At 42.4% G+C, this 17,290-nt stretch overlaps 1 protein-coding gene and 1 long non-coding RNA gene across 9 annotated transcripts in view; one reads left to right on the top strand and one right to left on the bottom strand.

The window, feature by feature from the left end:
- The window catches only part of agap1 (ArfGAP with GTPase domain, ankyrin repeat and PH domain 1), a 193,572-nt gene that overhangs the window by 105,588 nt on the left and 70,694 nt on the right, over nucleotides 1–17,290 (top strand). For all 6 annotated transcript variants that reach the window (XR_007448760.1, XM_049570050.1, XM_049570049.1 and 3 more), the window contains exons 7-9: nucleotides 384–511; nucleotides 2,101–2,256; nucleotides 3,803–3,895. Coding sequence is in view for 5 of the 6 variants with exons in the window: in XM_049570050.1 (XP_049426007.1) it covers nucleotides 384–511; nucleotides 2,101–2,256; nucleotides 3,803–3,895 (377 nt within the window). In the remaining variant the exon portion in view is untranslated. The remainder of the gene's footprint in view (nucleotides 1–383; nucleotides 512–2,100; nucleotides 2,257–3,802; nucleotides 3,896–17,290) is intronic.
- LOC125884868 (uncharacterized) lies at nucleotides 11,432–12,861 on the bottom strand. 3 transcript variants are annotated; one of them, XR_007448765.1, is made up of 4 exons: nucleotides 12,765–12,861; nucleotides 12,545–12,632; nucleotides 11,751–11,839; nucleotides 11,432–11,705 (listed from the first exon to the last, which is right to left on the bottom strand). It is a non-coding gene; the product is annotated as an uncharacterized LOC125884868 (long non-coding RNA). The 3 variants fall into 3 exon arrangements; XR_007448763.1 differs by lacking the exons at nucleotides 12,545–12,632; nucleotides 12,765–12,861 and adding an exon at nucleotides 12,413–12,523; XR_007448764.1 differs by lacking the exons at nucleotides 12,545–12,632; nucleotides 12,765–12,861 and adding an exon at nucleotides 11,884–12,207.

Raw genomic sequence — 17,290 nt, 5'->3', positions numbered from 1 at the left:
AAACTCTGAGGTGTTTTTGTAAAGAATAAAGAGGACAGAAAGAAACGACCTGGACTTGTTTTTAAACCAGCGTTCTCAACAGGTTTGATCTAGTCTGAATACAAACATGTATTTACACCAAAGACAGGAGAGCGCACGTGTTCGAGGCTGTAGTGATGATAGAAAACAGGCTGCAGGCGACTTGAAATCAACTTTGTGCTTTTAACTGTCAAAGTCTGAAAACATGAAGGAACAATATTTTAAACCTCTTCTTATAGAGTCGTGTTTTACGTCAGTAGAGAAAGAAAAGACTGAGACTCGTCATCCTGTGATCAGGTCTGTGCAGTGCTGTGTCTGTGTCTGTGGACGTACGATTCACGTGACGATGTGTTTGTCTCTTGCAGTCGCCCAGAAGATCGTGGCCACCAGGAAGAAGCAGCAGCTGTCCATCGGGCCGTGCAAGTCGCTGCCCAACTCCCCGAGTCACTCGTCTGTCTGCGCCACACAAGTGTCCGCCGTCCACATCAGCCAGGTCAGAGGTCACAGACACACACTTTGGAGGGACATGGTGACTTTCTACAGACAGCTGACGAGTTTCTGAACACGCTGTCTTCACGATCTCATCTCACGTTGTTTCTTTATTTGAGTCTTTTCAGTCCAAACGCGAGCACGGGGTGTCAGTGACAGGAAGTGGTTGCGGGGTGCTCGTTTGGGAACTAAAGTCAGCTTTGGATGCTGGGCACCTAAAATAAAAACAGGATGTTAAAGAATTAAACAATAGTAGGGTGTTCATGAACTTGAGACATTCAGGCGTATGGGAACTAAATTAGTGTGTTGCGTTCAAGAAGGAAAACTATTAGTGGGGCATCTGGGAACTAAAATGACTGTGGGATGCTCAATAACAGAAATAATCACAAATTGTTCAAGAAGGAAAATAATTGTTTGGGCGCAAAACATATAAAATAAGTGTGTGGCATTTGGGAACCAAAATGAGTGTGCGGCGTTTAAAAAGATAAATGATCATGAGGTGTTCAAGAAGGTAAATAATTGTGGGGTAGAAAGGGAACTAAAATGAGAGCGAGCCATTCATGGAGTAAAATAATAGTGGGACGTTCGGGAACCAAACAGATAGTGGAGTGGAGGAGAACTAAAGTTGAGGATGGGTTACTTGGGAACTAAAGCGAGCACGGGGCTTTCAGGAAGATGATGGTGGGGTATTTGGGAACTAAAATGACTGTGGGTTGCTCAAAAATAGAGATAATCATGAGTTCAAGAAGGAAAATAATTGTGTGGGTGCAAAACATGTAAAATGAGTGAGGGGTGTTCAAAAAGATAAATGATCGTGAGGTGTTCAAGAAGGTAAATAATTGTGGGGTGGGAAGGGAAAGATGAGCTTAGGGCAACAGGGAAGTGAAATGAACGTTCAAGGCTTTGAGTAATCGCGGAGCGTTTGGGAACTTCAGTGTCCTGGCTGTTTCTGGAGCTTTCAGTTGTCGCCCAGGGGCTTCATCACCTGACCAAACTCCATGTGCTGATGGAGACTGTGAGGTGTGTTTGAAGGCTCTGGAGGAAAAAAAAATCGTACCTTGGTTTAAGATGTTGTGGGTCAAACTCTACTTCACTTGTTGAGTGTGCTTTTTAAAGGTGTTTTTAGGCATTAACATGTGATTCTGTCCCGTTTAAACCTTTAACCCAGCTGCACACAGACGTGTGAGGAGCCTGTGTGCGGCGTTCTGCTGCAGAAACATTAACCTGACATGTGCGAGTGTAACAGCGGAGCTTCAGGCCGTTAAGCTCTTCGATCCTCATCCTTCAATCCCGTATTGATTCCTCATTAAAAAGCCATCGCTCAGCGAGTCTGAGCAGCGCCGCCACGTTCCCCCGAGAGTCCTGTTTATCTTCCTGCCGCCTCTGCAGAGCGGCCCTCTGTGCGTCTTCAGCTCTCACTGATTACTGCCGAGCGTTCACCACGGAGACGCCTTATTACACTGACGAGACGTCTCAACGTCAGAGGGAACTTTATTGGAAGCTGGTGCATTCACACACAACCGAATGAAGAGGTTTAATCCACAATGATTCAGAAATACAAATAAAAATCTTCCTCCTCCTCTGCCCTCACAGACGAGTAACGGCGGCGGCAGTCTGAGCGACTACTCGTCGTCGGTGCCGTCCACGCCCAGCACCAGCCAGAAGGAGCTGCGCATCGACGTGCCGCAGACCACCAACACGCCCACGCCCGTCAGGAAGCAGTCCAAGCGCCGCTCCAACCTCTTCACCGTAAGTCATGTTGGTCACAGAATCCTGCTCGTGTGGGAGGAAGTGACGGTAAATGTTAGAGTGCAAGAGTGTTTGTGAATTTCACCATTTTTATTCTGATAAAAATCAAAAAATCGAGTCTTATTTTTGATATTTTGTCTTCAACAACTGTCCGATACGACGTATGATGATGAAGTTTGTCGTGTACATGTGGAATTAGATGAGAATCAGTTGAGGTTTAGTTCAGTATTGATTTGAAATCAAATCAGACAAACTGCGTAGATCATGTTGTTCCTACACTTGTATGTCATAGTGTTGAAACAGGAATCATCAGACAAAATAAGACGTTCATTCATTCAGCAAGCAGCAACAGGTTTTCGGCTTTACAGGACCGAGTGAAGTCACTTCAGCTCATTATGTGTGTCTCAAGGAGTGAGACTGATCACAGACTTGCTCCATCATTGCGTTGGAACAAGACATCGCTGCGTTTCCTGCCACAAAAATAGGTTGTTTTTGCCATGAAAAGCAGTTGTTTTTTTCTGTCACTCAAGTGCCACAAAAATTAGCTATGTTTGCTGAAACATCACTGCGTTTCCTGCCAAGATATTGCCACAAAAACGTGGCTGTTTTTTGCCAGGATGTTACCGTGTTTCCTGCCAGGTTAGTGTCACGAAAAAGCGGCAATTTATTTCCTAGACATAGCTGCATTTCCTGCCAAGATAGTGCCCCAAGAGGAGGTTAGTTTTGCCAAGATGTCGCTGCGTCCCCTGCCAAGATAATACCACGTAAAGTGCCACGTTTTCTGCCGCGATACTGCCACAAAAAGCGTTTTTTTTTTTGTTTGTTTTTTTTTTACACACTTTTTCTGTCATGGAAGTGCCACAAGAATTATCAATTTTTTGCTGAAACGTTGCTGCGTTTCCTGCCAAGATAGTGCCACAAAAAACTGACTGTTGTTTGCCAAGATGTTACCGTGTTTCCTGCTGGGTTAGTGTCACGTAAAAGCGGCGATTTATTTCCTAGACATTGCTGCATTTCCTGCAGGGCTAGTGCCCCAAAGAGGAGGTTAGTTTTGCCAAGATGTCACTGCGTCCCCTGCCAAGATAGTGCCACGAAAAGTGCCACGTTTTCTGCTGGAATAGAGTCTCAAAAAGCGGTTGTTTTTTCCAACACATTAATGCATTTCCTGTCGTGAAAATGCCTCAAAAATTGGCTATTGTGGCAGAGACGTCGCTGCGTTGCCAAGATCGTGCCATGTTTCCTGCCAGGATAGTGCCACAAAAAGCAGTTATGTTTTATCAAGACGTCGCTGTGTTTCCTGCCAAAATCCACCACATGATAACCTGCAGATGTGACGTATCCATGAAACAATGGGTTTAAAACTCTGTTTCTTGTAAAGACGTGAAGATCTTGTAGAATATGAACTGGTGTTTTGGATGTGTGAGGTGCCGAGCGGTCGTTTGGAGCAGAAACAGGTTGTGATTAAAGCGTCAGTTTGAGGTCGACGTGTTGAGGAAGTCAGACTCAGATTCAACTAAGATAACGACGCTTGTCTTTCTGTCCACAGTCGAGGAAGGCGAGCGAGCCGGACAAGGACAAGAAAGGCCTGGAGGCTCGGGCCGACAGCATCGGCAGCGGGCGAGCCATCCCCATCAAACAGGTGAGACTTCCTGTCTGTGTCTGACGCCTCGGCCTTGATTAACAGTGAAATCACACACTTAACATCAATTAGAGTGCCGGGCTCTCCCGGGTCCTCCAACCAGACCATTAGGAGATGGAGAGGGACTCTTTTCTCTCCTGCACCTCCTCCTCCTCCTCCTCCTCCTTCCCTCTGTTCGTCCACTTCATCTCCCACTTCCTGTCTTTCAAAGACGCTCTTTGATGGCGGCGTTGGCACTTTTTAAAGGAATGAAAGACGAAGAAGGCGAAGCTGAGGATGAAGGGGAGAAGAGGGTGAACATCTCCACGACTTACCCGCGACACACATAATCACACGTCCCCGCTGCGGCGGCGAGCAGAGCACCTGAAATGGCTCTTAATTTGACGATTGCCACTCGTGTTGAAGAGGCTGGTGGTGGCGTGCGGGGGGGGTTTCTACCGACAAGCAAAATCAGGCAATTAGCGAGTGCTAATCGCGGCCTCTCGTTTGTAATCTGCTAATGAACAAATCATCTGTGATTAGGGCAGAGACAGAGAGAGGCGTGAGCTGCTGTTTGCGTTTGGGGCCGTCGTCCCGCGTCATGCAGTCGCAGCAGAGCGGGCCGGTAGTGGTTGTCATCGCGTGAGGATCCTGCTTCTTCTTCTGTGGTGTTAATGCAGCGGTCCAGCTCTCACATGAGCTTGTAGCTTGTCAGTGATTCCCCAAACCACGTGTAAAACATTTCACAGTGCTTCACAGGGTAAAATAAAAGATGAAAAATAAATTGATAAATGAAAAAATGTGATGAAACAAAAAAATAAACAACAATATATTAAAATTTCTAAGACAAAAACATATTATACTAAAATATTATAATGATAAACATCAATGAATAAAAGTCAAAATAAAATAAAATACAACCAACTATAAACACATTTCTAATACTAAAAATTAGAATAATAAAATATAAATAAAAAAATAAAATAAATAAATTTATAAAAATACAACATTAAAATTTAGTAAATCAACATAAAAGTCAAATAAAATAAACAGTTTTGAGTAATGAGAGTATTTGTGAAGAAACAGATTTTCTGAATAAATCAGTCTGATCAGTTTCACATCGATCGATGAAGCAGCCGGAGGTTTGGGTGTCGTTCTCCACCGACTGAATCTCTGCTGGAGTTCACGTTGAGGGACGAAGAGGTGACGGAGAGAGCATCTCATTAAGCGTGAACGCGGAGTGCAAATGGAGCGTTAATGGGAAAGAGGTGAACGTGGAGTGTAATAGAGTCTTTATAAAACACACACTCAGAGTCTCATTAGGGAGCAGGTCTGCGGAGGCTCGACACACCGAGGAGAGGAGCGGGCGGAGAGACGAGGCGAGAGCGACCACAGGGAACCATCAAATCAATTAACGTCCACTTCCCAGAAAAAAAAAACAGCCAACACGGAGGGAGCTGGGTGCCTCACAGCGCTGCCTCTTCTGCTTTATTCTGCTGTGTGTGTGTGTGTGTGTGTGTGTCCGACTGTATTAGCGTGAATTTAATCAGCTGAAGCTTCTCGTGAGCAGGTTTTATTTTTAAATATGAAAAATATAAAACTCCAAAAATCCTAAATATGGAGGAAATGAACCGTCCTCAGATCCAGAGGTGCAAAGTAACTAGATACAAAAATACTTTACTCAAGTACACTTCAGTGTGCTACTCCGCTTTATCTCATAGAGAAATATTGTACTTCATTTATCTGACAGTACTAAACACCGTATGTAATGATACTGTGGTGAAATGTAACTAAGTACATGTTCTCAAGTATTTCACGTAAACAACGACTTCAGGATTTTTCAATCCTTCTCCCCGTGTCACAGGCTGCTTTCACACACGCCCTGATCAGTTCAAGTTCGTTTGTCCACGAAGAAAAAAATAAATATTACAAAATCTAAGTGAAATGTCTGAAATTTTTTTTTATATAATTTCGGAAAAATATTAATGAAATGTAAAAAAAAATAAGAAAAATCTAACTAAATGTTGGACAAATATCAATCAAATGTCTGGGAAAAAAAAAAAAAGTTGGACAAATATTGATAAAATGTCCAAAAAAATCTCAATCAAATGTCTGAAAAATAATAATAAAATGTCCCAAAAAAATATTTATATAATTTCTGAAAAATATTAACAAAGTGTCCCAAAAAATCTAACTAAAATGTCAGACAAAAATAAAATAAAATAAAATGTCGGACAAATATTGATAAAATGTCCAAAAAAATCTCAATCAAATGTCTGGGGAAAAAAATAAAAAAAATAAAATGTCCAACAAATACTAATAAGATATCCAAAAAAAAAAAAAAAACTAACTACAATGTCTGACTAATGAAAAAAATCTTAATAAAATGTCCCAAAAAATATTAATAAAATCACAGAAAAATATTAATAAAATGTCGGACAAACATTAATAAAATGTCCAAAAAAATCTAACTATAATGTCGGACAAATATCAATCAAGTGTCTTAATCTTAATAAGATGTCTGGTGAATATTATAAAATGTCAGAAAAAGAACATATGAACATATTACCTTGACGTGACTTCAGCTTAGTGATCTGGCGTTGATTCAGGCTAAATGTGGTTATGTGAAGAGAATCAATTTGTTCATGGAGCTGGTGGCGTGATTAACAGGAAGACGGTGCCTAAGTGACAGGAAGCACCTTTATGTGTGTAGTGGACAGCTGTAGGTGTGTCAGCTGATGCTGCTGGTCTGTCAGACACTATAAATTATCTTTGGCTTTCTCTCCAGTGAACCTTCACATGTGCAACTTTAAGTCTTGTTTATGGGACAGCGACAGCTGCAGACACAGAGGCAGCTGCCTGGAGCAAGAGAGACTGTCAGGCTTTGAGACCAGGTTACCGCCTCTCTTCTGCTGACAAGCGTTGAAGCCATCGTTAGCGCCGTTAGCTCTTTTACTGTCAATGTCGCACCAAACGTCCGGCTGAACCCCTTCAAACGCAGAACATGGAAATACTTTGGTGCCTTGAATGTCTTCTCAAGTGCAGCGATCTGGTTTCAATCCCAAATGTTCAGGAGAAACTTCTTAAACCGTGAAATTAAGATGAAGCTATCAGCTCTGTCAAACATCATCGCCGCCCTGCTGTCCGTCGTTAACTGACCGCTGATTACCGCCGCACCTCAGAGGAAGGAGGCGGGCGGGCCGATGACCTAACAGAGTCCGACACCTGCCAGAGAGATTAGCGGCGTCACGTTACCCAACACACACACACACACACACACAGTGTACAGTCGTGTGACACCTCGTCACGACACACTGGAGCTTCATGTTGCGTTTTTGATTTAATGCTTTTGAAATACTTTAAAATCGGTTAATTCAGATGTAAAATGAAAGCATGAAGATGAGAGGGTGATTAGTGACGTGACACTGTTCGCAGGTTTTAAAATTTAACTTTATTTTGCTGGATTTTGTGTTGATTTCAGCTCCTGAGGGCGTCTGTGGCTGCTCCGACAGCTTCCACCTCTTATTCTTTAACCTGCGCGTGTGTGTGTGTGTGTGTGTGTGTGTGTGTGTGTCGTACCTGTGTGTGTAACAGAGTGTTTAAGCCACTTGTTCGCTGCTCCTGATCTCATTAGAGCGACTCTCTGTGCGACTCTTGACCACTCGAGGTGACGCCGGTTCAGTTCGCCTTTTTGTTGAAGGAGCACGCCTTCGTTAGGAGAGTCCAGCGCTCATTAAAACACACACACACACACACACACACACACACACACGGAGGCCAGGACATGGTTGGCTGTAATGAGAACGGGGCGGGCTTCCACTCTGAGGCAATTAGTCGACACAGATCCACACAAACCGCAGGTATCATGTACAGGACGGTGCTTATCAAACGGAAACAGCGGGACACACACACACACACACAGGAAATAAACAGCGACACTAACATGTTAGTGTGTGTGTGGGCGGGGCCAGGTCAGGAGGGTCACATGGTCTCCGTTCGTTCACCTGCAGGTGTTTAAAATAAACTCAGTGAGGTTTAATATCTGACATTATATTTGATTTGTTTTCACTTGTCAACAACACGGACGTGGTTTGATCTCAGCTTCCTTTAACTGCGTGATTTGTTTCATATAAAGATGTTAAAGAGTTAAAGAGCCGCTTATTTTAAAAGCTCGTGAAACAACTGATATAAAAACTTTTCTGATACCTTAGTTTGAAGTACAGTGGTGGAGGCAGTTTTCAGACTCTGTTACATGTTAAGATAGTTTGAGTAAAAGTTTGTCACGAAAATGTAAGTAGTTAAAGTAAGGGTGCGTTCACACCTGCCCTGTTTGGTTCGGTTCAATTGAACTCAAGTCCGTTTGCCTCCTAAATGTGGTTCATTTAGGCAGGTGTGAACACAGCAGTCACACTCAGGTGTGAACACAGCAGTCACACTCAGGTGTGCACCAAAACAGTCCGAAAAATACTGATACAATGTTTGAAAAAAAAAAAAAAAGAATAAAAGTCTGTAAAAAAAATCGTAATAAAATGTCCGATTGTGTTTTTTAATTTCTGAGAATTTTTAATAACGTGTCTTAAAAAATTTAAATAAAATGTCCGACAAAATATTAATAAAATGACCCAAAAAATAAAACAACACTTTCCAAAAATATGAATAAACTGCCTTAAAAAATCTTAATAAATGTCTGACAAATATTAATATAGTGTCCGAAATATATTATCAAAATATCTAACAAATATTGATTAAAAAGCCCAACAAAAATAAAAAAAAGTTCTTAAAAAAAAAACTTAGTAAAATGTCAGAAAAAAAGGATAATATGTCTGACAAATATTCATAAAAGTCCAAAATTTATTTATAAAATGGCTGTGAAATTTTCACCAAATGTCTGAAAAATAATTAACAAAATATATATATATATAAAAAAATCAATAAAAGTCCTGAAAAAGTAAAATTTCCAAAAAATGTTCAAACAATGTCTGGAAAAAAAGATCTTTATGAAATGTTCAACAGATATTAATAAAATGTCCAACACATATTTAAAAAAAAAAAAAAAAACGTAGGAATTTAATAAACACCAATAAATAACATAGCTGAGAAATTTTAATAAAACATCAGAAGAAATATTTATAAAATGTCCAAATAAATTTCCTAGAAATTTTAACAAAATTCAAAAAAAAATTGAGAAAATGTCCAACAAACAATAAAAAAAGAAAGTCTCCCAAAATTCTTAATAAATGTCCGAAATATATTAATAAAAATATATATTGATTACAAAGTCCAACAAAAATAAAAAAAAGAACCCTAATAAACCTTAATAAATTGTCCAAAAAATATTTATAAAAGACCTAAATGTATTTATAAAATGGCTGTGAAATTTTAACCAAATGTCCGAAAAATATTATTAAAAATTCCAAAATATATTAGTGAAATGTCCGACAAATATAAAAAAAATCTTAAAAAACTAATAAAAAATGATAAATAACATAGCTGAGAAATTTTAATAAAACGTTAGAAGAAATATTTATAAAATGTCCAAAAAAAAGTCCTAGAAATTTTAACAAAAAAAAAAAATAATAATATTAAGAAAATGTCCAACAAATAATAAAATAGGAAGTCACCTTAAAATATTAATAAAATGGCTGAGAAAGTTTTAGAACCCCCCCCCCCCAAAAAAATATAAAATGTCAGAAAAAAATATTTATAAAATGTTCAAAAAAAGTCTTAGAAATTTTAATAAAATGTCCAACAAATATCAATAAATTGTCCAAAAATATTCATAAAAGTCTGAAATTTATTTATAAAATGGCTGTGAAATTTAATCAAATGTATATTTATAAAATGTTGAAACAATGTCTGAAAAAAGATCTTAATAAAATGTCTGACAAATATTGATTAACAACTCCAACAAGAGTTAATAAAATGACCAACACATATTAAAAGAAATTCTTAAAAAATAAAAATAAAAACCGATAAATAACATAGCTGAGAAATTTAAAAAAAAAAAAAAAAAAAACGTCAAAAGAAATATTGATAAAATGTTAATAGCATGTCTGAGACCTGTATGCTCTCACTCAGTGGATGGATGATGTCACAGGAAGCCAATCTTACAAAGGAGGACCACACTTGTTTGTTTTGCTATGGAAGCTAACGTTAGCTAATGTGCTAAAAAGTTAGCGTTGCAGAGAAATCCAATCTTCCTCTTAATCCCTCCCCAGTTTCTGATGAGGTGGACATGATAACCCTTAATACACATAACCTTATTCATCCCTACAACAGGAAATACTTTTTCCCTAACCTGATATGAAGTGTGCGCTGCACATGTGAGCATTTTTGATGATGGCCTCCGTCCAGTCCTTTGGTCTTATCACATTTAACCATAGTTGTTGGTGAGCAGGACTCAAATCATTGACACTTTAATCCTCTAATAGGGACATTAAACTTGTGATGTGAGTGTGTGAACCTCCGTCAGCCCTTCAGATCCCTGACATCCAGCAAAGCATCGTTATCCATCACCGTCTCGGCCTTGAGCGAAGCGCGGCGCTCCCAAATTGCTCCAGCGGAGCCGCTGACTGGCCACCAGTAAAAGGTTGTGTTTGTACTGGGCAGCTCCCAGGTGGGTGCAGACACCAGCGCGCCCAGTCAACCTTCACTGAGTAAATAAAGGTTTAGAAGAAGAAGAAAAAAAAGCAGCCTCTCTGGTGCGTCTGCGGTCCCAGCGGCTCGGCTGCTGTGTCGGAGGAAATTAATTTGTTAGATTGTTGGTTTTCAAAGCGCCTCGGTCAGCCGCTTGACAGAGACACGAGCCTCTCTCTCCGGTAATTAGCGACTAATTAGCGGCGTGGAGCAGATGTCGGAGGAGCCCTGCGCCGTCAACAGCCTCTGTAAACAAAGCTGGATGCATCCGCTCACTTCAAGAAGGAAGAAGAAGAAGGAAAAACAGAGGACCAATCGGCGGCCGGTGCAGCCAGCGTTTCCTCTGTGGTTTCATGTGTCGTAGCAGGAGGCTTCAGCTTCGGCTCCACATGTGTTTCCTGTTTTAGATCCTCGTGCAGGTTGTAGAAACACGTCGTCCCTCAGAGAGTTCATTACAGTCAACAAGCGCGTTCTTCAGTCTTTAAAGGGACATTTCACCATGTTTGTTTCACAGTGGGGTGAACTGGGGTAACCTTTTTTAACCTTTCTCTGTTTATTGTCGACACATCGCATCATTTCCCAGTGGTGTTTGTGGCGCCAAACATGAGTTTTACCAACACATCACCTGTTTTCCAGAGCTGTTTGAGCAACGGACCTCACGCCATGTCCCAGCTGTGTTTGTGGCACTGAATCTGGTTGTTTTTTCCACAACGCATCACATCATTTCCCAGCAGCATTTGATCCCCCCAAACCCGGTTGTTTTGAGCGTTGCTACGTTTTCCAGCAACGTTTGTGCTGAACCTGGGCGTTTTTTTAACCAACACATAGCTGTGTTTGTGCTGAACCTGAGCATTTTTTTAACCAACACATAGCTGTGTTTGTGCTGAACCTGAGCATTTTTTTAACCAACACATAGCTGCGTTTGTGCTGAAACTGGGAGTTTTTTTAACCAACACATAGCTGCGTTTGTGCTGAACCTGGGCATTTTTTTTACCAACACATAGCTGTGTTTGTGCCGAACCTGGGAGTTTTTTAACCAACACATAGCTGCGTTTGTGCTGAACCTGGGCATTTTTTTTACCAACACATAGCTGTGTTTGTGCCGAACCTGGGAGTTTTTTAACCAACACATAGCTGCGTTTGTGCTGAACCTGGGCATTTTTTTAACCAACACATAGCTGCGTTTGTGCTGAACCTGAGCATTTTTTTTAACCAACACATAGCTGTGTTTGTGCTGAACCTGGGCATTTTTTTAACCAACACATAGCTGTGTTTGTGCTGAACCTGAGCATTTTTTTTAACCAACACATAGCTGTGTTTGTGCCGAACCTGGGTGTTTTTTTAACGAACACATAGCTGCATTTGTGCTGAACCTGGGCGTTTTTTTAACCAACACATAGCTGCGTTTGTGCTGAACCTGGGAGTTTTTTTAACCAACACATAGCTGCGTTTGTGCTGAACCTGGGAGTTTTTTTTACCAACACATAGCTGCGTTTGTGCTGAAACTGGGAGTTTTTTTAACCAACACATAGCTGTGTTTGTGCCAAACCTGGGCGTTTTTTTAACCAACACATAGCTGCGTTTGTGCCAAACCTGGGAGTTTTTTTTAACCAACACATAGCTGCATTTGTGCTGAACCTGGGCGTTTTTTTAACCAACACATAGCTGCGTTTGTGCTGAACCTGGGCGTTTTTTTAACCAACACATAGCTGCGTTTGTGCCAAACCTGGGCGTTTTTTTAACCAACACATAGCTGCGTTTGTGCTGAACCTGGGCGTTTTTTTAACCAACACATAGCTGTGTTTGTGCCAAACCTGGGCATTTTTTTAACCAACACATAGCTGCGTTTGTGCCAAACCTGGGCATTTTTTTAACCAACACATAGCTGCGTTTGTGCCGAACCTGGGCGTTTTTTTAACCAACACATAGCTGCGTTTGTGCTGAACCTGGGCGTTTTTTTAACCAACACATAGCTGCGTTTGTGCTGAACCTGGGCGTTTTTTTAACCAACACATAGCTGCGTTTGTGCCAAACCTGGGCGTTTTTTTAACCAACACATAGCTGCGTTTGTGCTGAACCTGGGCGTTTTTTTAACCAACACATAGCTGTGTTTGTGCCAAACCTGGGCATTTTTTTAACCAACACATAGCTGCGTTTGTGCCAAACCTGGGCGTTTTTTTAACCAACACATAGCTGTGTTTGTGCCAAACCTGGGCGTTTTTTTAACCAACACATAGCTGCGTTTGTGCCAAACCTGGGCGTTTTTTTAACCAACACATAGCTGCGTTTGTGCCGAACCTGGGCGTTTTTTTAACCAACACATAGCTGCGTTTGTGCTGAACCTGGGCGTTTTTTTAACCAACACATAGCTGGGTTTGTGCCCAACCTGGGCGTTATTTTAACCAAAACAAAGCTGCGTTTGTACTAACCTGGGCTTTTACATAGCGCGCTGCGTGCCACTGACACTGTGTTCTCACTGAGCATTGCGTTACACCCACCAAAGCTGGGTATTGTATTCCAACACATCACCCGTTTCTTGGCAGCGTTCAAGCCACAGAACCTGGTGTATTATAGCCACACATGGCATCGTTTCCCACGCCCCTTCCCAGAGCCTCACATGACATAAAAGTCCAGATGAATTTATTTTTCCTTTTTCTTTTAAAGATAATTTTGGCGGGTGTTTACAGTAAATCAAACCAGGGACAGTGTTGTCACTTGGTGTGCAGCTCAGACCCTGAGGTCAGACCACAGTTAGTTTGTATCTCCGTGATGTTTCTGTCCCTCCACACATTAGATGCGTGTTTCTTTTCTTCCTCTGAGCGTCCTGCGTACAGAAGACATTTCCATCTTGAGATGATCACTGACGCTTTGTGTGAAAACAGCCACTGAGCACTTAATAGATCCCCTGACCTCCAACCAGCCGACCTCCTACTGTAAATGAACATTTCCTCTCTGAGTCTGATTCTCGCAGAAGTCTCAAGGCTCCGGACCGCCGTCTTCGTCTTCCCTCTTCCTGTGAGGAGCTGATTAGTGTCGAGGTTGTAATTGCCTCTCGCTGGGTTGCAGACGAGCGCGGGGCTGGGTGGTTTTGACAAGTCTACTCGTCCCCCCTCGGCGCCGGGCGCTTTGTAAGGAGTTAAATTGGATGGTTAATTCGGGTGTTATTTACCCTGTAATTCATTAGTTTCGCCCCGCCATTGGCAGCGGGCAGGCTGTAATTTCACGCTTCGCAATAAAAGATGTCTCATAATCTGCTTCATTTAGCAGCCAAAGAATTTAATGAAATTAACTGCGGCCCTAATTAAGACGGTGAATATTAAAGACCTGCTATCAAGGCTTTAACGAGGGTGACACGATCCGCCTTCCGCCGGATTGGAAAAATATCATTTCCCTGGGAAAGGTTGTCACTGCTCGGAGCCATTTTGGCCATGATGACATTTTTGTCATGCACACTAACCCCTGGAAATTAGATTTTTCGGGGGGTGGAGGGGGGTTAAGGATGTGTTGGAGGGATGTCTCTCCCTTTTTAGTTTGAGAAATAATTAAAACAAGGAACACAGGCGTCAATCAAAGAGCATTTTTAGATTGTGCTCATTACGCCTAAGAGGACTGGCGTTTTAATGAATTGAGACTGCTGAAGTAAGGTTTGGATAATTGAGTTTCTAATTAATTACCCAGAACTCTTATCAGATAAATCAGCTCCTCTTCAGCCCCCCTCTTCTTCTGTGGTGTTTTATTTGATCTGGTCTGCGTCCTGCTCCCCTGGGCCTGCCCTTCGCCGTCCTTGCCTCATCAACGCCGACCTTGTCATGGAGACTGATGCTGCTGTGTGTCTGTCGGTGTGCGTGTGTGTTTTGATGTTAGTCGTGGGTTCGGAGCTGTTTTACCTCAACCGTGGCGACAAACTTGTTTATCCCTCCGTCATCCCCCGTAGTGACTGTCATCAGGTCGAGTGCCACATGGAAGGAGCCCATCCTTTAAAGCAGGAGACACTGGGAGAACACAGAGCTCCATCAAGGCTGCCCAGCTTTTAAATGTCTGCTTTTAATAAAAGAAAATTATCTTAAAAATTAGAAACGCAGGTCAGGGACCACAAACAGGAAGATAATGGGACTCAAACACTGTCGCTCATCAGGAAATGATCTAAAATCCTGGGTTAAGATTTTACTAAATATGTAGAGATAATATCCTAAAATTTATAAAGTGATGAAGTGTGAGCTGACTTTATTTACTGGAGGTGGAGGTGAGGGTGGATGGCGTAACACCGAGGGCAACACACCTGCAAAGCTGCAGATCAATGTTCAAGACTTCAAGACGATAAAACCAGTTGGTTTTTTTGTGAGTACGTCTTCATTGTGCCATTGAACATGGGCGTTTTTTAGCAACCCGTTAGCACCTGTCCAGCATCGGTGCATTTGAGCAACCTGTCGCCTCTTTCAGTGGCTTTTGAGACTCTAAACTTAGGTGCTTGTTCCTCAACCCATTGCAGCTTTTCCAGCGGCTTTGTGCTGTTGAACGTGGGTGTTTTTTAAACAACTGTTTCTTCAGCAACGTTTGTGCCACACAAGACCTTTTGTGCTACTGAACGTTGGTGTTTTTTAGTGACCCATCACCACTTTTTCAGCAGCATTTGAACGCGGGTGTTTTAAGCCAATAACCAGGTAGTTTTTGTGCCTACAAACGTACAATGGCAACAGTTTTTTCTGGCAACTGAGTTGACTTATGACCCTTAGTGTAGACTCAAGAACGCACAAGACGTATTTGTCCATATATTTGTGTAATTCCATGATGCAAGACTGTCTTTTATTTTAAGAAGACGACGAACAAATATACCCTAAAAAGGTAATGATAAATCTGAGCAGTTGGAAAATGATTCTAGGAATTAGAAAGTATTTTCAACAACCTTTGATGAGGGGTCACTGTAGAAATGTAATTCTAAGGGGTCACAAGCCGAAGAGTTGTCGCCACAGTCGGTATGCAGCGTTCAGCAGGTGATGTTTACCTGAAGTCATGTAGCAACAGTCTCTTTCTTTTATTCCCTTTTTCCCGCCGTGATTAGACAAGCGAGTGTTCCTCTGCCCTGATCTCAGACTCAACACAAACACAACACACTCCTCTCCATCTGAGAGGATGATGGATGAGCTGCGATCGCTGCTCAGGCCGGATCAGATGGAGATAGAGGAGGGAGCGTCCGGCTTCCCTCCCACCAGCCGTCACCCCCTCCACTCTGGAGGGTGACACCTCTAATTTAGCCTCCTGCTCTCTGGGGACGTCGAAGAACAAAAGGTCTCCGGCCCCCTTTTCCACATCGTCCCGGGTCTTTTCCACAGATAGTGCCTCCCCGTATCTCCTCTAACATCCGCTGTCACTCCCTCGGAGAGGCCCGGGGAGAGTCCATTGTCCGAGGAAAATAGGGGGGTGATTGAGTGATTAGAGAGTAGATTAGTCTGTATCAATGGACAGGCAGCCTCCAGGAGGAAACAAACCTTTAAAGAAGTTCCTTTATCAGACCGTTTCTTTCTTGTGGCGCTCAGATTCACACAAAGGAAGGTAGGTGTTGCTGCGAGGACGAATTTAAGGGTTTATTTTCGTCGTTTTTAAGGGTTTTACCTCGTCGTACAATCCACAACTTCAACAAGATGAAGGAGGAAGTTTGAGCAATGTCTCCTTCCCCATAACATCCGTGTTTCCATCCAACATTTCCCTCCTCTGACATGGTCTTTAATCAGACACCCTCAGGTATGAGCCCCGCGAACATCTTTTCGGATGCGTCGTCTAACGAATGACTTCATCTCTCGGCTTCCCCCAAGCTAGCGACCTTTTCTTAAGCACTGCGCCACAATACTTCACTGAGGCGCAGAGGTGTGTCAGTATGAGAGAAGAGGGAGTGTGTCCGGGGGAGTTTTGTGTTTTGGGGATCCATAACTCCATGCCTTACCTCTACCTGTGCCTCCTGTCCCACGTCAACACCTTCACTTGAACACAACTCTTTGTTTTGATGTTTGAAGACGAACCCACAGTTGTGAATCTCAGTAATGCCCTCGGATGTTTTCGGATGCCTAACAAATGACTTCATCTCCCTGCCACCCCCCGAAGCTGGCGACCTTTTCCTAAGCACTACCCCACAATACTTCACCGGGGCGGAGAAGTGCCGTGGGTACAGCGAGAGGAGAGAGTGTATCTGAGGATGTATTTATCTCCCCACATCTATTTTCCCATGTGGAGACCTTGTGAGCTGTCATGGCTGCCACCCCACCCCCCCCTCCTGAAGGTAAAATAAGAGGTGACGTGTGTGTGTCATGAAGCCCGGGGAGGTGAATAATGAAAGATATTACCCATCAGGAGGGTTTCGACGCGGCGTTCAATTAGCCTTCCCCTCGAGCAAACTGATCGCTTGTCATCCCCTGGATGGATGGCCAAAATTAATTTGCTGACATCTCCCTCCCCAAATACCAGGTTTGGACGGGGAAGAGCAAGAAATTTTCGTTCGGCCAGTTTAGTCCAGGCCTCGACTCTCCAACACTGACCTCTCGTTCACTGTTTTCTTCAGTTTTAGATTTGGTGCGTAGGGTGCAAAAACTGGTGCTGTAAGAAACAGGAAAGCATCACACTCATCTCAAGTTCTGGAGATCAGTCCCTCAGAAACACTCGTGTGTAGCAGCATTTATTCATTCATTCATCATTCAAAATGTTTTTATGTTTTGTCAGGTTTTCTGCTGAGGTTGTGGCTCCGTGCCGACTTCATCTTCAGGCGCTGCAACAAACATTGGTTTCTAAACA

This window comes from Epinephelus fuscoguttatus, linkage group LG24 (assembly GCF_011397635.1).
Source record: "Epinephelus fuscoguttatus linkage group LG24, E.fuscoguttatus.final_Chr_v1".
NCBI lineage: Eukaryota > Metazoa > Chordata > Actinopteri > Perciformes > Serranidae > Epinephelus > Epinephelus fuscoguttatus.
Note: the sequence above shows the minus strand (reverse complement) of the source record. Positions and strands in the feature narration are given on the sequence as shown.